At 43.0% G+C, this 20,309-nt stretch overlaps 1 protein-coding gene across 1 annotated transcript; it reads right to left on the bottom strand.

The window, feature by feature from the left end:
- Window positions 1-42: 42 nt before the first annotated feature.
- chst14 (carbohydrate (N-acetylgalactosamine 4-0) sulfotransferase 14) lies at window positions 43-4,147 on the bottom strand. The gene is made up of 2 exons (XM_064989384.1): window positions 3,682-4,147; window positions 43-1,221 (listed from the first exon to the last, which is right to left on the bottom strand). Exons 1-2 carry the CDS (start codon window positions 3,970-3,972, stop codon window positions 394-396), a joined length of 1,119 nt encoding a protein of 372 aa, XP_064845456.1. The 5' UTR covers window positions 3,973-4,147; the 3' UTR covers window positions 43-393.
- Window positions 4,148-20,309: the final 16,162 nt, after the last annotated feature.

The following is a 20,309-nucleotide window of genomic DNA, read 5'->3' as shown; positions in this document are numbered from 1 at the left end:
TTCCATAAAAATGTAGAGGAAAATGTATTTACAAAATACAAATGTGTTATTGGGGCTTTAATACTTTGTTGGGTCATTGTTTGGTTGAAGCCCAGATGGAGTGGACAGTAATTAGAGCAATTGGACAGTAACAGTTAAATTTCTTAATAGATTTGATTCAGTAACATCCTCTTTCCTTCTAAAATACAATTCCTTTTGAGTTTTAGTGGTTTTATGCATATACTCAAACACACAATTCATATTTCCCAATGCTGTAACATCTAATGTAAAAAGTAACATATCAAAATACTGCTTGTTCCCTCAGAATAATAAAAAATAAAAAAAGACATGGCAAATGTGTAACAAGATGCTGTAGAAAAATAATATTTCCAAGTATAAAATACCATCTTGCAGTTAATGTCTGCAGTACTCAGTGGTTGTGTTGGGGAAGGGGTAAGTAAACAGGGAAAAGTCTAGAATATACTTGGGCAGGAGTTCCCTGAGAAGTTTCTGAGGCAGACTGCATAGGTAATAGTGCAGCGTCTCCTTGGTGACAGGCTTGTACCATGTCTGTCGCTCAGGGAAGTGGACGTGTGGAGGTGCACTAATACGCTGTAGCACATAGTCCGCATCACTCTCCAGATGCTCATAGGAGCCAATGAAGTCATAGGACACGGCACATGGCTGACACAGGTTGTAGATGGGCATCCAGTGCTCATTCATGCGGTCCACATCCTCATCCAGCAGGTAGCGCACAAACTCAGCAAAAGTCACATCATCCCCAGCCACTGCTGTATCCTTGGCATGGCCCTTTCTGTAGCGCCTGATGATCTCGGCACCGTACTTCTCTTGGTAGGCCTTGATCTCACCGAACTTGTTCCTGTAAGCGGAGAGAAGGCGCTCCATAGGTTCCCTGACAAACATGAACTTGAAGTAGTGTTTCAGCCTATAGCGGATCTCCTCAGGCTTCAGGGAGGACAGGAAGAGCAGATCACTCTTGTGGTTCATCTTGATGTTGACGTCCACGTTCTCTAGAGCCCCACTCAGGACCTTCAGAACCCTCTTCCAGTTGGAGCAGGCCACCTTGGGGACGTAGCAGTAGAGGAAGCGGTGCTCGTCGTTCACCAGGATGTGCTGCAGCAGGGTTTTCCTCTGCAGGGGGCTCAGTGACCACACACTGTGAGGCATGTTCTTCTGACCACACATGGTCCGGATGGTGCGGTTACGGATCTCCTGGAGAATCTGAATGAGGTTTGGGGGAGATGTAACAGAAAAAAGACATTTAAAACTAAACTCAGCAAAAAAAAGCGTCCCTTTTTCAGGACCCTGTCTTTCAAAGATAATTCGTAAAAATCCAAATAACTTCACAGATCTTCATTGTAATGGGTTTAAACACTGTTTCCCATGCTTGTTCAATGAACCATAAACAATTCATGAACATGCACCTGTGGAACGGTCGTTAAGACACGGAGAGCTTACAGACGGTAGGCAATTAAGGTCACAGTTACGAAAACTTAGGACACTAAAAGAGGCCTTTCTACTGAAAAACACCAATAGAAAGATGCCCAGGGTCCCTGCTCATCTGTGTGAACGTCAAGGAGGCATGAGGCCAGCAGATGTGGCCAGGGCAATAAATTGCAATGTTCGTACTGTGAGACGCCTAAGTCAGGACGGACAGCTGAGCGTCCTCGCAGTGCCAGACCATGTGTGACAACACCTGCACAGGATCGGTACATCCAAACATCACACCTGTGGGACAGGTACAGAATGGCAACAGCAACTGCCTGAGTAGGAACGCACAATCCCTACATCAGTGCTCAGACTGTCCACAATAGGCTGAGAGAGGCTGGACTGAGGGCTTGTAGGCCTGTTGTAAGGTCCTCACCAGACATCACCGGCAACAACGTCGCCTATGGGCACAAACACACCATCGCTGGACCAGACAGGACTGGCAAAAAGTGCGCTTCTCTGACGAGTCGCGGTTTTGTCTCACCAGGGGTGATGGTCGGATTCACATTTATCATCGAAGGAATGAGCGTGACACCGAGGCCTGTATTCTGGAGCGGGATCGATTTGGGGGTGGAGGGTCCGTCATGGTCTGGGACGGTGTATCACAGCATCATCGGACTGAGCTTGTTGTCATTGCAGGTGTAACAGTATTACTTTAGACCGGGCGCCAACCAGGGACCCTCTGCACACATCAACAACAGTCACCCACGAAGCATCGTTACCCATCGCTCCACAAAAGCCGCGGCCCTTGCAGAGCAAGGGGAACTACTACTTCAAGGTCTCCGAGCAAGTGACGTCACCGATTGAAACTCTATTTAGCGCGAACTAGCTAGCCATTTCACATCTGTTACACTCACCCCCCTTTTGACCTCCTCCTTTTCTGCAGCAACCAGTGATCCGGGTCAACAGCATCAATGTAACAGTATAACTTTAGACCGTCCCCTCGCCCATACCCGGGCGCGAACCAGGGACCCTCTGCAGACATCAACAACAGTCACCCCTCAAAGCATTGTTACCCATCGCTCCACAACAGCCGCGGCCCTTGCAGAGCAAGGGGAACTACTACTTCACGGTCTCCGAGCAAGTGACGTCACCGATTGAAACGCAATTTAGCGCGTACCACCGCTAACTAAGCTAGCCGTTTCACATCCGTTACACAGGCAATCTCAACGCTATGTGTTACAGGGAAGACATCTTCCTCATGTGGTACCCATCCTACGGACTCATCCTGACATGACCCTCCAGCATGAGAATGCCACCAGCCATACTGCTCAATCTGTGCATGATTTCCTGCAAGACCGGAATGCCAGTGTTCTGCCATGGCCAGCAAAGAGCCCAGATCTCAATCCCATTGAGCAGGTCTGGGACCTGTTGGATCGGAGGCTGAGGTCTAGGGCCATTCTCCCCCAGAAATATCCGGGAACTTACAGGTGCCTTGGTGGAAGAGTGGGGTAACATCTCACAGCAAGAACTGGCTGGCAAATTTGGTGCAGTCCATGAGGAGGAGATAAACTGCAGTACTTAATGCAGCTGGTGGCCACACCAGATACTGACTGTTACTTTTGATTTTGACCCCCCCTGCCCTTTGTTCAGGGACACATTATTAAACTTCTGTTAGTCACATGTCTGTGAAACTTGTTCAGTTTGTCTCAGAATCTTGTTATGTTCATACAAATATTTACACTTAAGTTTGCTGAAAATAAACACATTTGACAGTGAGAGGATGTTTCTTTTTGTTTGCTGAGTTCATGTAAGACATTTAAGATAATAGTACAATATCACTCGTGTCAATCTAATACCTATACAACATGTTATGATATGCATTCCATCAGAGTAGACCACCAAGATAATGGAAATTATGTAGCAAATGCTTCCCATGAAATGTTCATGGGCAAACGGCACTTGATTTCTATTAAATATCTGTAGTGCTCAAGCAAGGCCTAACATTTCATCACGAGATGGCATCATGTACTTTTATATAAATAAAATGAATTTGAAGTTATAGCCTACATTATTTGTTTACACAAAGTGTCCTGTGACAAAAACATTAATGGTGTAATAAGTCCTTTAGTTATTTGGTTATGAATACATTTTGTCGGCCTCAGGTATTTTAAAGTCATATTCTTCCAAAACATGTCCAGCCAAATCGAGTGGTGGGCTACTGGGAATCTACACACCGTGGCTTCAATTTACCTGGGATTCTGCGTCCACAGCTGGATCGAGATTTCGGGCTTGTCTGAGGTAGCCTGACCTCTTGCTGTATCCCAGAGGTGGTGGTGTCTCCATACTATTCAGCATTCCTTTCTCTATCATGAGCAGAAGGCCCCCGGACGCCACGATCACAGCGAACGTCAGCACCGATGGCAAGACAGCAGAGCTGCGGCGTAAAGAACCGGAATTCACAGTTTTTCTGAAGTTTATCACGGACCCGCTCCTGGCCCCTCCAGCCTTTTTCAGTCCGAAATCTTGGTTTCGCGGAGGCATCGTCGATCTCTGAATGATGTCCGTTGGATATGTGATATTGTTTTTATGAGGAGAAAAAAGAGTGTAAACTACCACGTACACATAATATCGTATTCTCAGTAAGTAGGCTGCTCCTACCAAAAATACTCCTGTTCCTGTAAAAAGAAGAAAGCGTCAGTGGGATTGTGGGAACTGTAGTTGTGGAGTATATTTTGTCCCGCTGGGTTTGGGAGGGAGCAGGGAAGGACTTTACGAATCCTATGCCGACTCCTACTGGAAGCCCAGCCTACCTACAGTTGTAACTAGTTTTCAGTTTATGACTGCATTATGAATGTCTGTCTTTCCAACAGCAGTTTTGGACATTGATCTGATAAAGAAGTAATATTTTTGTATTATTTTAGGCTTATTTTTTTAGGGTGGTGCTAAATCATTGGAATCGTCTCCAACTATGGAGGCCTTTATGCTTCGTGAATTGTGGAAGCACCCACTCATTGGTCATTTTGCAAGGGCTGGCTCAAGATGCACAAAGAAGTCAGTCATGCCAGTCTTACCCCACAGCCAACGAACAATAACGGTGTCACGTATGTCCTCCATAAATAAATACAGAGAGCGCATATTCGTCACATCAAATTTTAGCCCAATATTTGAGATCCATTGCACTGCGGCTAATTGAAGTGAGATTTTCTATACTAATATAGTAATCATTTTCAGATAGAATGTGATAGGCCATTTCACTGTGACAGGCTGTGAAGACTGTCAATGACAAACAAGCACCTCCACTCCGAATTAAATCAAAGACATATACTATGCCTATCCAGACATTATTTGTACTAGATCAATAGCCAAAGCTATTGTGTGAACATATACTATATAAGGCTAGGCAACGATTTTTAACAAACAGGAGAGTGGCATCGTAGCCTTGAGGAAGGAGATCGTTTGTGGACGTTGGGTGATTTTTGTGCCAAGCGCAGCCTCCGCCAGCCACACCCTCACGTGCGTGCAACTGTGCTGGACTCTATTTCTCACCAGAGCCGTCTGTACGCTTGGCCATGCGTGCTTGTCTGTCGCGAGCACTCGCAGCATCAGCAACACAAAGAGAGTCGATGAGCTGTTAGATTGGAGATACAAGGCGCCGCCGGCAACTTCAAGGCCGATTTGCGGGGGAAACGAGATCACTTATAAGGTGGTGGAGCTTGTTCTTTATTCTGGCATATTTTCTTTGTCATAAATGGTGTCTTTATTTTCAATAGGCTGCTGACCTTGTCACAGCCTCTCGTTTTCATTGACCTGCTGACGATTGGTCCATCCTTTACAGATGTGTTTGTGCGCTGGAAATGGACAATATTTTTTTATTTAATTATAAATGCGTGAACATATTTGGCATGGCTCGAATTGCGCCGATAATTGGCTATTTGTCATTTTCATTATCATATTTTCGATGATTGCATCAATTGGATGTTCATCCTACAGCTTTCGTTTGTTGGCTACTGTCTCAATATACAGTAGGCATATTTGTGATAACATATTACATAAAAGATAGATGCTTTGTGCTCCATATCATGCTTACATGCGCCTTCTTATAGCAATGTATATATAACCAAGAATGCAGCGCCTCTGTTATAGTGAAAATCTTTACTATGTTGCCGACCCCCCACGGTCTCTTGGGTCCATCCCTTTATCACTTCCATGACGTAGGGCCTACCTGTGACATATCTTATTTTGCCATGGACCCGAGAGATGCCATTATGCATTTCACGCACTATTGTTTCGATCCCTATCCCCATATATTAGATGGAATGTATAAAACAGAAATCATTGTCTCAAACGTTGTAACAGCGGATCTGTGGTGTTTCAGTCAAAGATTTTGGCCTCGTTCTTCAATGCAGCATTTACCGTTATGTATTGCAATTTTCCTTCGATTTTAGTCCATGAATTTAGCCAGAAATTGACATTCAGGTTTATTATCTCTAGTAAAGATACAGTTGGCTGATGCTGCGTTGTCTACATATCAGGTATGGTTGGCTTCTTTCGAGTATATCATTAGCTTACTCATTGCAGAATGAGCAATAAGAAGATCCAGTAAAGCCCCATGCCTTGATGTGTAGACGGTTTTAAAAAACTGCCCTGCCTTGTTTGTCTCCCAGATGGGGAGCATTGTTGACAATAGACCTCTGAGAGGGTTACATATCTCATAGCTCATATATCTAACACTAAATGAGCTCTGAGTGCCTACTTCCATGTCTTAAATGAGACCAAAGTGGTTTGGCAAAAATAATTATATCCCTGCTCAAAGTCTATGGATGTATATGGTTGGGGAGGTGATAAGTGGGCACATAGACAGATGGATGCTCCCCCCCTACTGTAGCACTGCATGTTTGGAGTCATCAAAATGAGTTGCTGCATTTTGTAGCCCTGTCGTCTGTACTGTACCCTTTGCAGTGGGAACTAGAGAAACAATTTCCCAAAGCGTCACTTTCGCTGTCAATAATTCATGGGGCAGGGGATACGTTTTTTATTTTTTTAGAAAGAACATAAAATACTGCATTGGTATTTGGTACCTTGCCACGGTGTAAGGTCCTCCGCTTTTGACAAGTTTTTGTGGTTTCTCAGATACAGTAGCTTAGTCAAGACGTCTCTTGCTATAGACAGAAATCAAATCTGTGGTCAAAACCATACCGTATTGGTATGTTGTTTGTTTATACATTTGGCTTTGCCATATAAACAGTGTGTACTCCCTGTAATCTATGGTGAGAGAGATTACATGTAACAAAAAGTATTGTTGATATACTGTAAGAAATTACAAATGGAAATGTGCTCAAACAGCATCTTTTTGGGAGGATGAGGACATGTCTCTGTGTCACACAGTGTAATCGGTGATGTTTAATCACTTGAATCACTTGATTCCTTCCTAGGTCTGTCCAAGTTGTAATTTGATCCTCTGGCCTGTAAGTACAGTATGATAGTGCATTTTCACAGATTTGGTTCAAGCTAAAATAGCAGTCAGAGAAAGCATCCTCGAGGGAATTCTAGGAATGAATGAATGGAATGAATTGATATGCATCCTGTTTTCCCAGCGTTGTCGACAAACTACTCTATGAAGGGTTGTTTTTGTCTGCATTCAGTACTGGCTTCCTCTTCCATAAATGAATCTGAGCCATTCCTGTAATAGATTTTAGTCAATTTTCACATTTTTATCCATGAGCCTCTTACCACAGCATCCGATCCAATCACACTATTCAAACACTGCACAATTTCTGGAGCACCACATAGTTCAATCCATCAGGACATGACATTCCTGAATAAGAATTGGACCAGTTTTTCATAAAGCATCATCTAACAGGCCAGTCATACTGGAGGAATTTCATTCCGATCAATACACATTTGCATTCAAATTAAAAGCCACATTTTACGATATACGAGCAATGGCTGCTACTGTATGACTGAGAGTCATCGCTGCAGGCTGTTGATAAATCTCCCTGCTCGTATAATGTTAAATGATTTAGACTTATTTCTCCTCACATTTCCCCTGTGTGTGTGTTTTGTGGGAGTTTCTATTAATAAAGCCAGTCAGAGAGCAGTGAGTCTTTGATGTGTTATACTGCTGTAATGAAGCCAGCCTCCAGGCTGGTAAAGCCCCAACATTACCATATCCTTATGAGACTGCAGTGTGATAATACTGCCAATGCTCTGAGGGGCTTTATAGGTGACTCATACAGGCCTATTAGGCTGTAACGCGACACCCCATTATGCTGCTGGAGGAGACCCTTCTAACTTTGAAATAGTGATGGCTAGTCGTCTGCTAGCCAAATACAATTATTTTTTATCTGATGCGATTACTGTACATTATCTCAGATTACAATACAACGTATTTCTCAATAAAACTTGTATAGCTTTACCCTAATATAACATTTGGATTTTAGTCCAATAAAGACTCATCATTTTATGATCATCCAATGATATCTCTTTAGACCTAATGGTTTCTAACCCTCTCAGATGTTTATAATCCTATACAATTGATCTTGTGACTGTTAGAACCCTCTGACAACATCATAATTCCACCAGACTACTCTATGAAGGAGTCCACAAAGACTGCATTCCTCAAGACTGCAAGATGGGTCTCCTGACATTAGGGAAGTGCTCTGAGATACTGCTACAACACGAGACCCACTGTATCACATGCACTATAATAGGCACACACACAGTTACACGCGCACATTTGCAGTTCATTCACAGTGATCGGCTTTGTGTGCGTCAGCCAGTTGAAATGACAAAATGCCACTCTGTTCTCCTCTTGCACTGGCAGATCAGGCTAGGAAACAAAGTATCACTTTGTGCCTCCTTAGGCTTGCAGCAACTGGCACAGCAGCAACTGACACAGCAGGACACCCAGCGTCTCTCCTATCACAGGCTGACAGGCCACCCCTTCCTCACGCCCTTCCCTCAGAGAGACACCTCCACTTAAACATGAACGTGTCTACACACAGTCCCACAGAAAGTTCTATATGCATGCAAACATACTGCAGATGCCATGTGCCGACAATCACAACAAATAGCCACTGCGTGCACTTGCAGTCTTAACATTTGGAAACAAAAACACACGGTCACATGCAAGGGGTACACACACGGACACACTCAAGCCCTCACTGCATCTGCGCAATGACACCTGACTCCAGGTAATGCCCTAGTTCCACAGTGACAGCAGGCAGGTTGAACGGCCACACGCACACACACCACTCGCATAGAGATACAGTATCTCTGCACACAGACACAATAGCAGCAAGGTAAGACTGCATTCTTACACAGTAACGAACACTATTTCTCTTTAAACATCCATTGTGTCAATTGTAAAGTACATGTCCTGTATGTGTAGTACTGGAGCACAATGGTAGAATGATATAATTACTGTTAGCTTGCTCCTGACGGAATTCAACTTGTAGCAGGTTGGTGTAATGCTCATCACCCAAAAACATTCAATCATATTTGATTGGAACAGCATTTTACATTTCTTCCTGGTAAATGAATAATGCTATACTGTATTGTCCAAGTTTATAGGATGCAAATATGCTTCAGTAGGTAACATGAACAGTTTGCACATGATATGTCAGCCTCACATCACTGTGCCATTGTGAGATGGCAAGTGTGAGGGGGAAAAAAGGCCAATTTGTTTAGTTTTTTTGTTATTGCATGGCACAGGATGGAAGCCTATTACCTCACTAGTGGTCAGTAGGGTAAGTGTAACCCTGTTGGTCATGTGACTACTGCTTTGTGTATCTCTACGCTCTGTCCCACCATCCAACCTTGTCTCCTCTGTCTTCTGCTACTCTTCACATCTAGACTTCAATTTGGTCCATCTTCTGTTTGATCCCTTCTATCATCCTCTTTTTCACTCCAACTCCTGCTGTCGTATTATAGCTGATGTTGTTGCTCTCGGTTTTATAGATGATATATTCTTGCATATGGTAAGACTTGCGGTATGGTGACAGGGAACATCATCTGGCCGTCATGTTCCTGTCAATCTCATTGTGACGTCAGCTTCTATGTGTTACGGAAGCAGTGGTGATAGTTGAGTCTTGCTTGGAGTGAGGAGGGACAAGCCTCTTGTGGTGGTAGATCCCTTTGGCGTCTCCTTCGGTTCTGATTTGCCAATACTCTGTTGCCATGGGAACCTGTGGTTCCTAAACTTAAGATATTTTTCATCAGAGGATGGAGAGAAGAGAGAGTGAGACAAAGAGAGGGGTAAATGTGACAATAACAACCCTGTTTTAATGCATTGCAGACGTTATTGGCACTCTAGTCAATAACAACCAATATTCTGTAACCAACTAGAGGCCCTGACCTGAATCTATGGATTCTATGTCCTTGTCCCCCACGCCCACCTTGCTATGTAGTACTACTTATTAGGGTTGTTTCCTCAATATAAGGGACATTTGTAATCCAATTAAAAACTGGCCTTGAGGCTACAGTTATCTGCTAAAGTAAGGGAATTTGGCTCCAACCCTCATCCTCATCCATACCTTCAAATACCTTAGTTGCCCTCCATTTCATACCTGATCGCCATCCTATATTTTTAATAACAACCCCAAAGCTGCTGTTTATCTTTCTGTTTGTATTTTATTTCCCTTTGTTTCTCCCAAAGCCGCAGAGAGAGGAAGCAGCAGCAGCAACGCCGCTGGTCTGGGTAAAACATTGTGCAGAAGGGCAGATCGATGTTCCCTAAGGTTTTTCTGCAGTGGTGCGCAGCCCTGTCAAGTTGTGCCGCTAAAATAGGTAAAGGGTTGCACAGTTCCACCTCGTCTGTCTGCTTCGACAACAAGCTGTTGACGCTGTCAAGCTACGACACTTTAGCCAACCCATTGCGCTATTTATCATGGCACTGTGCTATGCCATTGAGCTATGGCAGTTAGCTGTTAGCTGTCCCACTGTGCTTCTGACAATGAGCTGTGCTATGAAGCCATTGCACAGGGCTGTGTCACAGTGGAGTGATGTTGAGCTCGTCAGTGGCTACACAGCAGCTCCACTGCAACACAGCATTGTGATGCTATGCCACTGTCACACTGTGTTGCAGCTGTACCCTTGTCAAAGGCATCTCTCTCTCTGCTTCTGCAGAGCACATGGCCGCTCCTCGTGCTTCTCTCATCCCATCTGCAGCTCTGCTCTCAAGTCTGTCTACCACAGCATAGACAGACAGGCACACACACACATACATACACACACACACACACACACACACACACACACACACACACACACACACACACACACACACACACACACACACACACACACACTGCCATGTAGACACATGCTCAATATACAGTGGGGCAAAAAAGTATTTAGTCAGCCACCAATTGTGCAAGTTCTCCAACTTAAAAAGATGAGAGGCTTGTAATTTTCATCATAGGTACACTTCAACTATGACAGACAAAATGAGAGAAATCCAGAAAATCACATTGTAAGATTTGTTATGAATTTTTTTGCCAATTATGGTGGAAAATAGATATTTGGTCAATAACAAAAGTTTATCTCAATACTTTGTTATATACCCTTTGTTGGCAATGACAGAGGTCAAACGTTTTCTGTAAGTTTTCACAAGGTTTTCACACACCATTGCTGGTATTTTGGCCCATTCCTCCATGCAGATCTCCTCTAGAGCAGTGATGTTTTGGGGCTGTTGCTGGGCAACACGGACTTTCAACTCCCTCCAAAGATTTTCTATGGGGTTGAGATCTGGAGACTGGCTAGGCCACTCCAGGACCTTGAAATGCTTCTTACGAAGCCACTCCTTCGTTGCCCGGGCGGTGTGTTTGGGATCATTGTCATGCTGAAAGACCCAGCCACGTTTCATCTTCAATGCCCTTGCTGATGGAAGGAGGTTTTCACTCAAAATCTCACCATACATGGCCCCATTCATTCTTTCCTTTACACGGATCAGTCGTCCTGGTCCCTTTGCAGTCGTCCTGGCCCCAAAGCATGATGTTTCCACCCCCATGCTTCACAGTAGGTATGGTGTTCTTTGGATGCAACTCAGCATTCTTTGTCCTCCAAACACGACAAGTTGAGTTTTTACCAAAAAGTTATATTTTGGTTTCATCTGACCATATGACATTCTCCCAATCTTCTTCTGGATCATCATCAGCTCTCTAGCAAACTTCAGACGGGCCTGGACATGTACTGGTTTAAGCAGGGGGACACGTCTGGCACTGCAGGATTTGAGTCCCTGGCGGCATAGTGTGTTACTGATGGTAGGCTTTGTTACTTTGGTCCCAGCTCTCTGCAGGACATTCACTAGGTCCCCCCGTGTGGTTCTGGGATTTTTGCTCACTGTTCTTGTGATAATTTTGACCCCACGGGGTGAGATCTTGCGTGGAGCCCCAGATCGAGGTGGATTATCAGTGGTCTTGTATGTCTTCCATTTCCTAATAATTGCTCCCACAGTTGATTTCTTCAAACCAAGCTGCTTACCTATTGCAGATTCAGTCTTCCCAGCCTGGTGCAGGTCTACAATTTTGTTTCTGGTGTCCTTTGACAGCTCTTTGGTCTTGGCCATAGTGGAGTTTGGCTGTTTGAGGTTGTGGACAGGTGTCTTTTATACTGATAACAAGTTCAAACAGGTGCCATTAATACAGGTAACGAGTGGAGGACAGAGGAGCCTCTTAAAGAAGAAGTTACAGGTCTGTGAGAGCCAGAAATATTGCTTGTTTGTAGGTGACCAAATACTTATTTTCCACCATAATTTGCAAATAAATTCAGTAAAAATCCTACAATGTGATTTTCTGGATTTTTTTTTCTCATTTTGTCTGTCATAGTTGAAGTGTACCTATGATGAAAATTACAGGCCTCTCTCATCTTTTTAAGTGGGAGAACTTGCACAATTGGTGGCTGACTAAATACTTTTTTGCCCTACTGTACACCCATATGGTCAGCTCAGCGAAAGCTTTTTTACTCACACACCCAAAATATGCCCAGGCACATACAGTGCCTTCAGAAAGTATTCACACCCCTTAACTTTTTCCACATTTTGTTGTTCTACATCCTGAATTTCAAATGTTTTGTCACTGGCCTACACAAAATATCCCGTAATGTCAAAGTGGAATTATGTTTTTTGAAATTTGTACAAATTAATAAAAAATGAAAACTGAAATGTATTGAGTCAATAAGTATTCAACCCCTTTGTTATAGCAAGCATAATTAAGTTCAGGAGTAAAAAAAAATAAAACATCTTAACAAGCCACATAATAAGTTGCATGGACTCACTCTGTGTGCAATAATAGCGTTTATCATGATGACCACCTAATCTCTGTACCCCACACATACAATTCTCTGTAAGGTCCCTCAGTCGAGCAGTGAATTTCAAACACAGATTCAACCACAAAGACCAGAGAGATTTTCCAATACTTCGCAAAGAAGGGCGTAGATAAAAAAAAATGTAAAAAGCAGACATTGAATATCTGTTTGAGCATGGTGAAGTTATTAATTACACTTTGGATCGTGAATCAATACACCGAGTCACTGCAAAGATACAAGCGTCCTTCCTAACTTAGTTGCCGGAGAGGAATGAAATCAAGGATTTCACCATGAGGCCAATAATGACTTTGAAACAGTTACAGAGTTTAATGGCTGGGATAGGAGAAAATGTAGGCTGGGTCAGCAACATTTTAGTTCATCCACAATACTAACCTAAATGACAGTGAAAAGAAGGAATGTTTTGAAATATTCCAAAACATGCATCCTGTTTGCAACAAGGCACTAAAGTAATACTGCAAAGAATATGGCAAAGCACACAGTGTTATATTTGGGACAAATCCAATACAAAACATTACGGAGTACCAACATCCATATTTCCAAGCATAGTGGTGGCTGCATCATTTTATGGGTATGCTTGTAATCATTAAGTACTGGAGAATTTGTCAGGACAAAAAATAAACGGAAAGGAGCTAAGCACAGGCAAAATCCTAGGGGAAAACCTGGTTCAGTCTGCTTTCCAACAGACACTGGGAGATGAATTCACCTTTTCAGCACAACAATAACCTAAAACACAAGGCCAAATCTACACTGGAGTTGTTTACCAAGAAGACACAATGTAACTGAGTTACAGTTTTGACTTAAGTCTGCTTGAAAATCTATGGCAAAACCTGAATGTGGCTGTCTTGCAATGATCAACAACCAACTTGACAGAGCTTGAAGAATTTTGAAAAGAATCATGGGTAAATGTTGCATAATTCAGGTGTGGAAAGCTCTTAGAGACTTACCCAGAAAGACACATTATGTAAATTAGATATTTCTGTATTTCATTTTCAATAAATTTGCCAAAATGTCTAAAAACATGTTTTCAAATTGTCATTATGGGGTATTGTGTGTAGATGGGTGAGGACAAAATATATATTTAATACATTTTGAATTCAGGCTGTAACACAACAACATGTGGAATAAGTCATGGGGTATGAATACTTTCTGAAGGCACTGTACATCCATAACAACGCACATACTATACACGTATGCAAACACTCATACACACTTCCACACCAATTACATGAATACCGGCATACACTAACACAGTCACTACTCCCTTACAACCAATAGCATACTCTCACCCACATCAATACACACAATATACACATTCCCTCTTATACATCTCCACATGTGATTGCTGGCTCCTTGTCCTGCCCTAACTATAGTCAGTCAGGACAAAGAGCCATTCTTGGTGAGACATTTCTGAGAGGCTCTGTCAGACCCTGTCACCCTCAGAAAGGAAAAGCATGTAGCAGAGAGAGTACAGCACGTTGTTGATCTCACGCTCTGTCTATCCCTCCCTCTCTCTCTCTCCCTCATGCTCTCTCTGTCTCTATCCCTCTCGCTCCCTCTATCTCTACCCCCCCCCCGTCTTTATATGTCTGTCCCTATTTCTCCCCATCTCTTTCTCAGGACTGTCTCACCATGCCAGGCTTCTGGCCCAAGTGCTTCGAATTTTACACACCGTGTGTTTCCACTGTACATCTGAAAATCTGTGGCTCAACAACGTGATGGTGTCTAGAGACTGACAGGTGTTGGATGAGAGGTGTTGCAGCCAGAGGGCCATGTGTATGATGGAGGTGTTGCAGCCAGAGGGCCATGTGTATGATGGAGGTGTTGCAGCCAGAGAGCTATGTGTATGATGGAGGTGTTGCAGCCAGAGAGCTATGTGTATGATGGAGGTGTTGCAGCCAGAGGGCCATGTGTATGATGGAGGTGTCGCAGCCAGAGGGCCATGTGTATGATGGAGGTGTTGCAGCCAGAGGGCTATGTGTATGATGGAGGTGTTGCTGCCATTCTCTGGTGCAAGATAACACCAGCATCTTTCATGTCCATACATTATGTTTCTTAAATGGTGTCTGTTAGAAGTGGCGATGGTCTTGGTGGGTGTACCATGTGGTTTTGATCTGAGGGAGCACTGCAGTCATGTGTGACGAGTATTATCCACGTTGTGCTTACGTGGAGGGTCTGTAATCAAATGCAGGTCTGGAGCAACAAAGTGCTTCCCTGCTGGGTTAACACATTATTCACAGCTGCAGTGGGGCGAGGAGAGGAGGAGAGACAGAGGGAAATTATACTGTGAGTATCCTGTGATTTTGTTCAGTTGGGATTATATTGATTTGAAAGGTGTGCTAGTGTCATATAATTGCAAAACTTTTTCCAGCTATCTTGGGTGTGTTTGGCTTCATAATAGCATTGATGTTTGTACACAAAATGTGTGTAGCACAGTGGTCTCTGAGCGGTTCCCCTTGCCATTAACAAGCTAGTCACCAAGGGACTTTCCGAAAGAGGGGAGAGAGGAGCATAGCTAGATAGAGGAGAGCAAGGGACAAGTGTGCCATTCAAAGTGCGCCCTTTGCGTGAACTCTCATGTTTCTCCCTTCACTCAGTGAGTGCTGCTCTGTCCACATCATTTTCTCTTTTTCTTTCCTGACAAGGGACTCTCCCACTAAAGACAACTACAACCCCCATGTTCACTCCCTTTTTCTCTCACCACAGACAAGGTGTGCCGTTACCATGGCTACGGACGCCAGTGAAACTCATTTAGAGGTAACCGTATCCGAAAGCCCAGGTAAATGGGAAAACAAGAGTGATTTTAGACACAGCCTTAAAGAGACAGGACCTTAGACTAGAATGAATGATAACGTCAGGATACAACGAGGCCTTTGTTGGATTGCATTTAGAGCTCTCTCTTTCAGTGTCTCTTTAAGAAAGGCTTGGTGTGATGATGTGTAGTACAGTAACTGATATCAAAAGCTTCACATAGGCCTGTCTTAGATGTGTGTGATGTGCTAAGGCCTCTGCTTGACCCTATGTGTTCTCTGCACTATGCTCCCGCTCGAAGAGCTGCTCTTTTATCTCCTATTGATATTTACCATGGTGAACTGATACATTCTGAATTGATTGAATTGTCAGGACAAAAACAAAAGGGATGAAACAACATGCATCAGGACAGCGAGCAGTAAATGGCAGTAGATTGTTGATATACGAGCTACGGTAAATAACAAAAATGGATCAATAGGATCATTTTTGTTGACTATGGTTCAGGCCTTGGTAAATCAATACACGGCCCACATCTCTCCACTTTATGCTCGGGCTTTAAGCATTTCCTTTCTCCATTCACAAACAGTCTAATGTAATGTTGCGCTGTAGTTCAAAATGTCAGTATGTGTTGGGAGCAGAATATTAGTAGTAATAGCTTTACTATGTACAAGATGTTTTATGTGGACCATTCATAGACTTAACCCGGGAGTCGGCGAGCTAGAGTAGACGTGTGGAGTGCTGCTGAGTGTTCTACTCTGCAGAAAACTTGTCCTTTACAGTTTCACGCATGAGTGTGTGAGCACGCCAGAGGCAGTGAGTGCAGTATGGGCCGGCTAGCGAAACAGAGCAGAAGCAGTGCAGGACAGGTCCTGATGCTGGGAGAGCAGAGCACGTTGTGGGGAAATAGGATATCAGTGCCACAGTACAATAACACTCAGCACTTCCACAGAGGGAGTGAGAAACAGTCTGACAGTCAGAGATAAATAGGCTAGAGAAGCTCATCAGTTTACTCAATAACACACGCTAAAACACAGAGGCTGAGTCCAGTAGACTCTCAGGGTTGGCTCAGTCAGCAGTCTGGTTCAACAGACTGGCACACTGTTGACATCCTGTTGGTAAACGGTTGGTGCACTGTTCTGTTAAGGCCTTTGTTTTTCTAAATTGCACCATTGTTAATAAATGTTAAGGTAACACTAATTCTATGATTGATTTATAGCACTGATGTGGTGGATTGGATATGAGGACAGATTATGATTTGGCTGAGGTCTTGGTAAAGGTGGACATTTTGATAAGATTTACATGGTCACGAGTGAAGAGTCAACATACAGTATAGTATTTGAATCACTAAGGATATAGATGGATGTAGTTGCTGATGCTTTTAGCATAACACACTACTCAAACTCACACAGCTGCCAGAGATGATGATATGGAGTTTACTGTATCATTTCCCACAATGCCCCTGTGCAGCAACACACACTGAGTGAAATCCCACACTGGTTGCTACTTATAGCCCTGAAAGGGATACTCAGAGAGCCCAGAAAGTGTTTGTCTTCACAGTGGTGTAGAGTAGCCTGGTAACTCTAACCCACTTCAGTTCATCACAGGACCTCCCACTAACACACACACAAACACAGTCTTGTATAACTAACCTTGTGGGGGGACACAATTCAGTCCCATTCAAAATCCTAGTTTCCCCATTTATTTAACCTTTATTTAACTAGGCAAGTCAGTTAAGAACAAATTCTTACTTACAATGTCGGCCAACCAAAAGGCCTCCTGCGGGGGCGGGGGCTGGGATGACAGATAAAACGTATTAAATAAAAATATAGGACAAAACACACAACACAACATTGCATAAAGAGAGACCTAAGACAACAACATAGCATGGTAGCAACACAAAACAGGGTACAAACATTATTGGCCACAGGCAACAGCACAAAGGGCAAGACGTTAGAGTCAACAATACATCACGCAAAGCAGCCACAACTGTCAGTAAGAGTGCCCATGATTGAGTCTTTGAATGAATAAAACTGAGATAAAACTGTCCAGTTTGAGTGTTTGTTGCAGCTCGTTCCAGTCGCTAGCTGCAGCGAACTGAAAAGACATTCGACCCAGGGATGTGTGTGCTTTTGGGACCTTTAACAGAATGTGATTGGCAGAACGGGTGTTGTATGTGGAGGATGAGGGCTGCAGTAGATATCTCAGATAGGGGGGAGTGAGGCCTAAGAGGGTTTTATAAATAAGCATCAACCAGTGGGTCTTGCGACAGGTATACAGAGATGACCAGTTTACAGAGGAATAAAGAGTGCAGTGATAAGAGTGCAGTGATCGTATAAGGAACATTGGTGGCAAATCTGATGGCCGTATGGTAAAGAACATCTAGCCACTCGAGCACCCTTACCTGCCGATCTATAAATGATGTCTCCGTAATCTAGCATGGGTAGGATGGTCATCTGAATCAGGGTTAGTTTGGCAGCTGGGGTGAAAAAGGAGCGATTATGATAGAGGAAACCAAGTCTAGATTTAACTTTAGCCTGCAGCTTTGATATGTGCTGAGAGAAGGGCAGTGTACCGTCTAGCCATACTCCCAAGTACTTCTATGAGGTGACTACCTCAAGCTCTAGAGGTAGTAATCACACCTGTGGGGAGAGGGGCATTCTTCTTACCAAACCATATGACCTTTGTTTTGGAGGTGTTCAAAACTAGGTTAAGGGCAGAGAAAGCCTGTTGGACACTAAGAAAGCTTTGTTGTAGAGCTTTTAACACAAAATCCAGGGAGGATTTTAACCCCTAACCTTAACCCGAAAACCTTAACCCTAAACCTAACCCGAGCTCCAAACTCTAACCCAAAAACTAAGCTTAGCTCCTAACCCTAAACCTAATTCTAACACTAATTGTAACCTTAACCCTAAACCCCCTAGAAATAGCATTTCATCTTGTGGGGACTAACAACATGTACACAGTATGTCGACAACAAAAAAAGTTGACTATTCTAGTATAGTTACACACACGGACATAGATACACACATAGCTGCTCGTACAGACACATGGCCGCTCATAAAGACCTAAGGGTCGAAAAATTGTAACAATAAAATCACCTGGAAGCATGAACAGCAGCGTTTTCCTTGTTATTTTTATGAATTCAACCATAACTCCAGCACATACAAAAAAGTACCTGGATGTGCGTATGTTCTTCAGCTTTTGCTCATGCAGACACACATGGGAACACATGCACTAATCCAGGAAAACACACCCCCTAACCACCCCTGATGTGGGAATGTTTAGATTATATGGCTTAAAGTTTATATCTGACTGGCAAGGAAAGCGAACAAGGCGATAAAGATTGGAATCAAAGGTCCTCGTCTTATCTTCAATTCAACACTGTGGCATTTAAAACTGCTCTTTTGCCATGACTCAATCATGACCAACTGAAATCATGCCCTATCAGTGTGAGCCAGTGCAGGGGTTTGCATCGTCCGTGGTTGTGTGGTAGGTAGGTACACTATGATTTATGTTTTGGACAAAGGTAATTTACTGAATCAATATTTCAAGCCTGGATACTGGTCTATAATTCACATGGCCAATACCAGCAAAATTATATTGTAATCATTATGTTGTTATATTAGCAGTAAGCAACTGCCTTGTAGATAAATGAACAACAAGCTTCCTTGTCCATGAGACTTTCTTGTCCATAAGTGCATTATGAGGTTAGGTCTCAGGGTGCGAATCTCTAATGAATTTTGTAGAGAGAAGAAATTAGATGTAGACTGTAATGTGTCCTTTACACACTGACATTGACATTTCCAGAGATAAGCTTCGGCACTCAGGGAACCACATTTTATACTCTGATAAACAGGAAATTCTCTTGAGCATAGCTGTCAATGTCATTTCCTGTCTTCGCTGTAGTGGAGCTTCATCATTCAATATTATAGTAGGGGATTCTGTAGATATCATATTGGTTTGTTTTGTTTGTGGCCTAGCTGGTCTGGTGTGCTAGCATTCTACCACTTGGCAGGTCTAAAATGCTCTGTGGGTAATGCTGAGCACCAATGTTCACATTAGGAGCTCCCTACACTTTAATAATGTTCCATTTCCACTGAGGATTTACCCTAGTGTTTTACCAAAATGTCTCAGACAGCTCCTGGGACTCACTGGGCCATGGCCTAAGTGGACCTGCACTATCTTGGCATAATGGATCATCAAATAATTGGCATATACCTTACTCTTCCAGAATTTCCATGTGGGAAAGGATATTGGAACTTTAATCAAAGCCTATTGGATGACAACTTGTTTTTAACTAGAACAGAATAATTTGTAACTGACTTTCTCCGACATAACATAGGTACAGCAAATCCCCTTATTGTAATGGACACTTTTAAATGTGCCTTTAGAGGCCATGCAATTCAATACTCATCTTTAAAACAAAAGCAATTTAGGTCAAAATAATTCATATTGACGAAGTAAAAAGGACTAGCAGTACAGATAGAGAGCAATAGAGGCACAGAATACTTTATAGAAAAAACAAAAAGGAATAGAGAAACTTATTCAAGAAAGATCAAATGTAACATATTATTTTTTAAATTAAGTGAACTGGATGGAATATGGGAGAAGAAAAAAATGAATCTTCAACATAGAAATGCAACCAAAAAGAATTTACTGAAACTTGTTACGAATGATGGAGTAACCCATGATTCATCAAACAATGTTTTTAAAGAGGAAGCTAATTATTTTAAGCATATGTTTTCATTTCAGTCTCCTCCATCTTCACTAACTGAAGTTAATTGTATGGATTTTTTTCTGTTAAT

The sequence above is a fragment of the Oncorhynchus masou genome, chromosome 15 (assembly GCF_036934945.1).
Source record: "Oncorhynchus masou masou isolate Uvic2021 chromosome 15, UVic_Omas_1.1, whole genome shotgun sequence".
Taxonomy (NCBI): Eukaryota; Metazoa; Chordata; class Actinopteri; order Salmoniformes; family Salmonidae; genus Oncorhynchus; species Oncorhynchus masou.
This window is presented reverse-complemented; position numbering and strand designations above follow the sequence as displayed.

Coding starts and splice junctions, on each gene's coding strand:
- chst14 (XM_064989384.1), bottom strand. CDS start 3,972: ATGCCTCCGCGAAACCAAGATTTCGGACTGAAAAAGGCTGGAGGGGCC. Junction 1,222..3,681: donor CTGTGGACGCAGAATCCCAG/GTAAATTGAAGC, acceptor AACCTCATTCAG/ATTCTCCAGGAGATCCGTAA.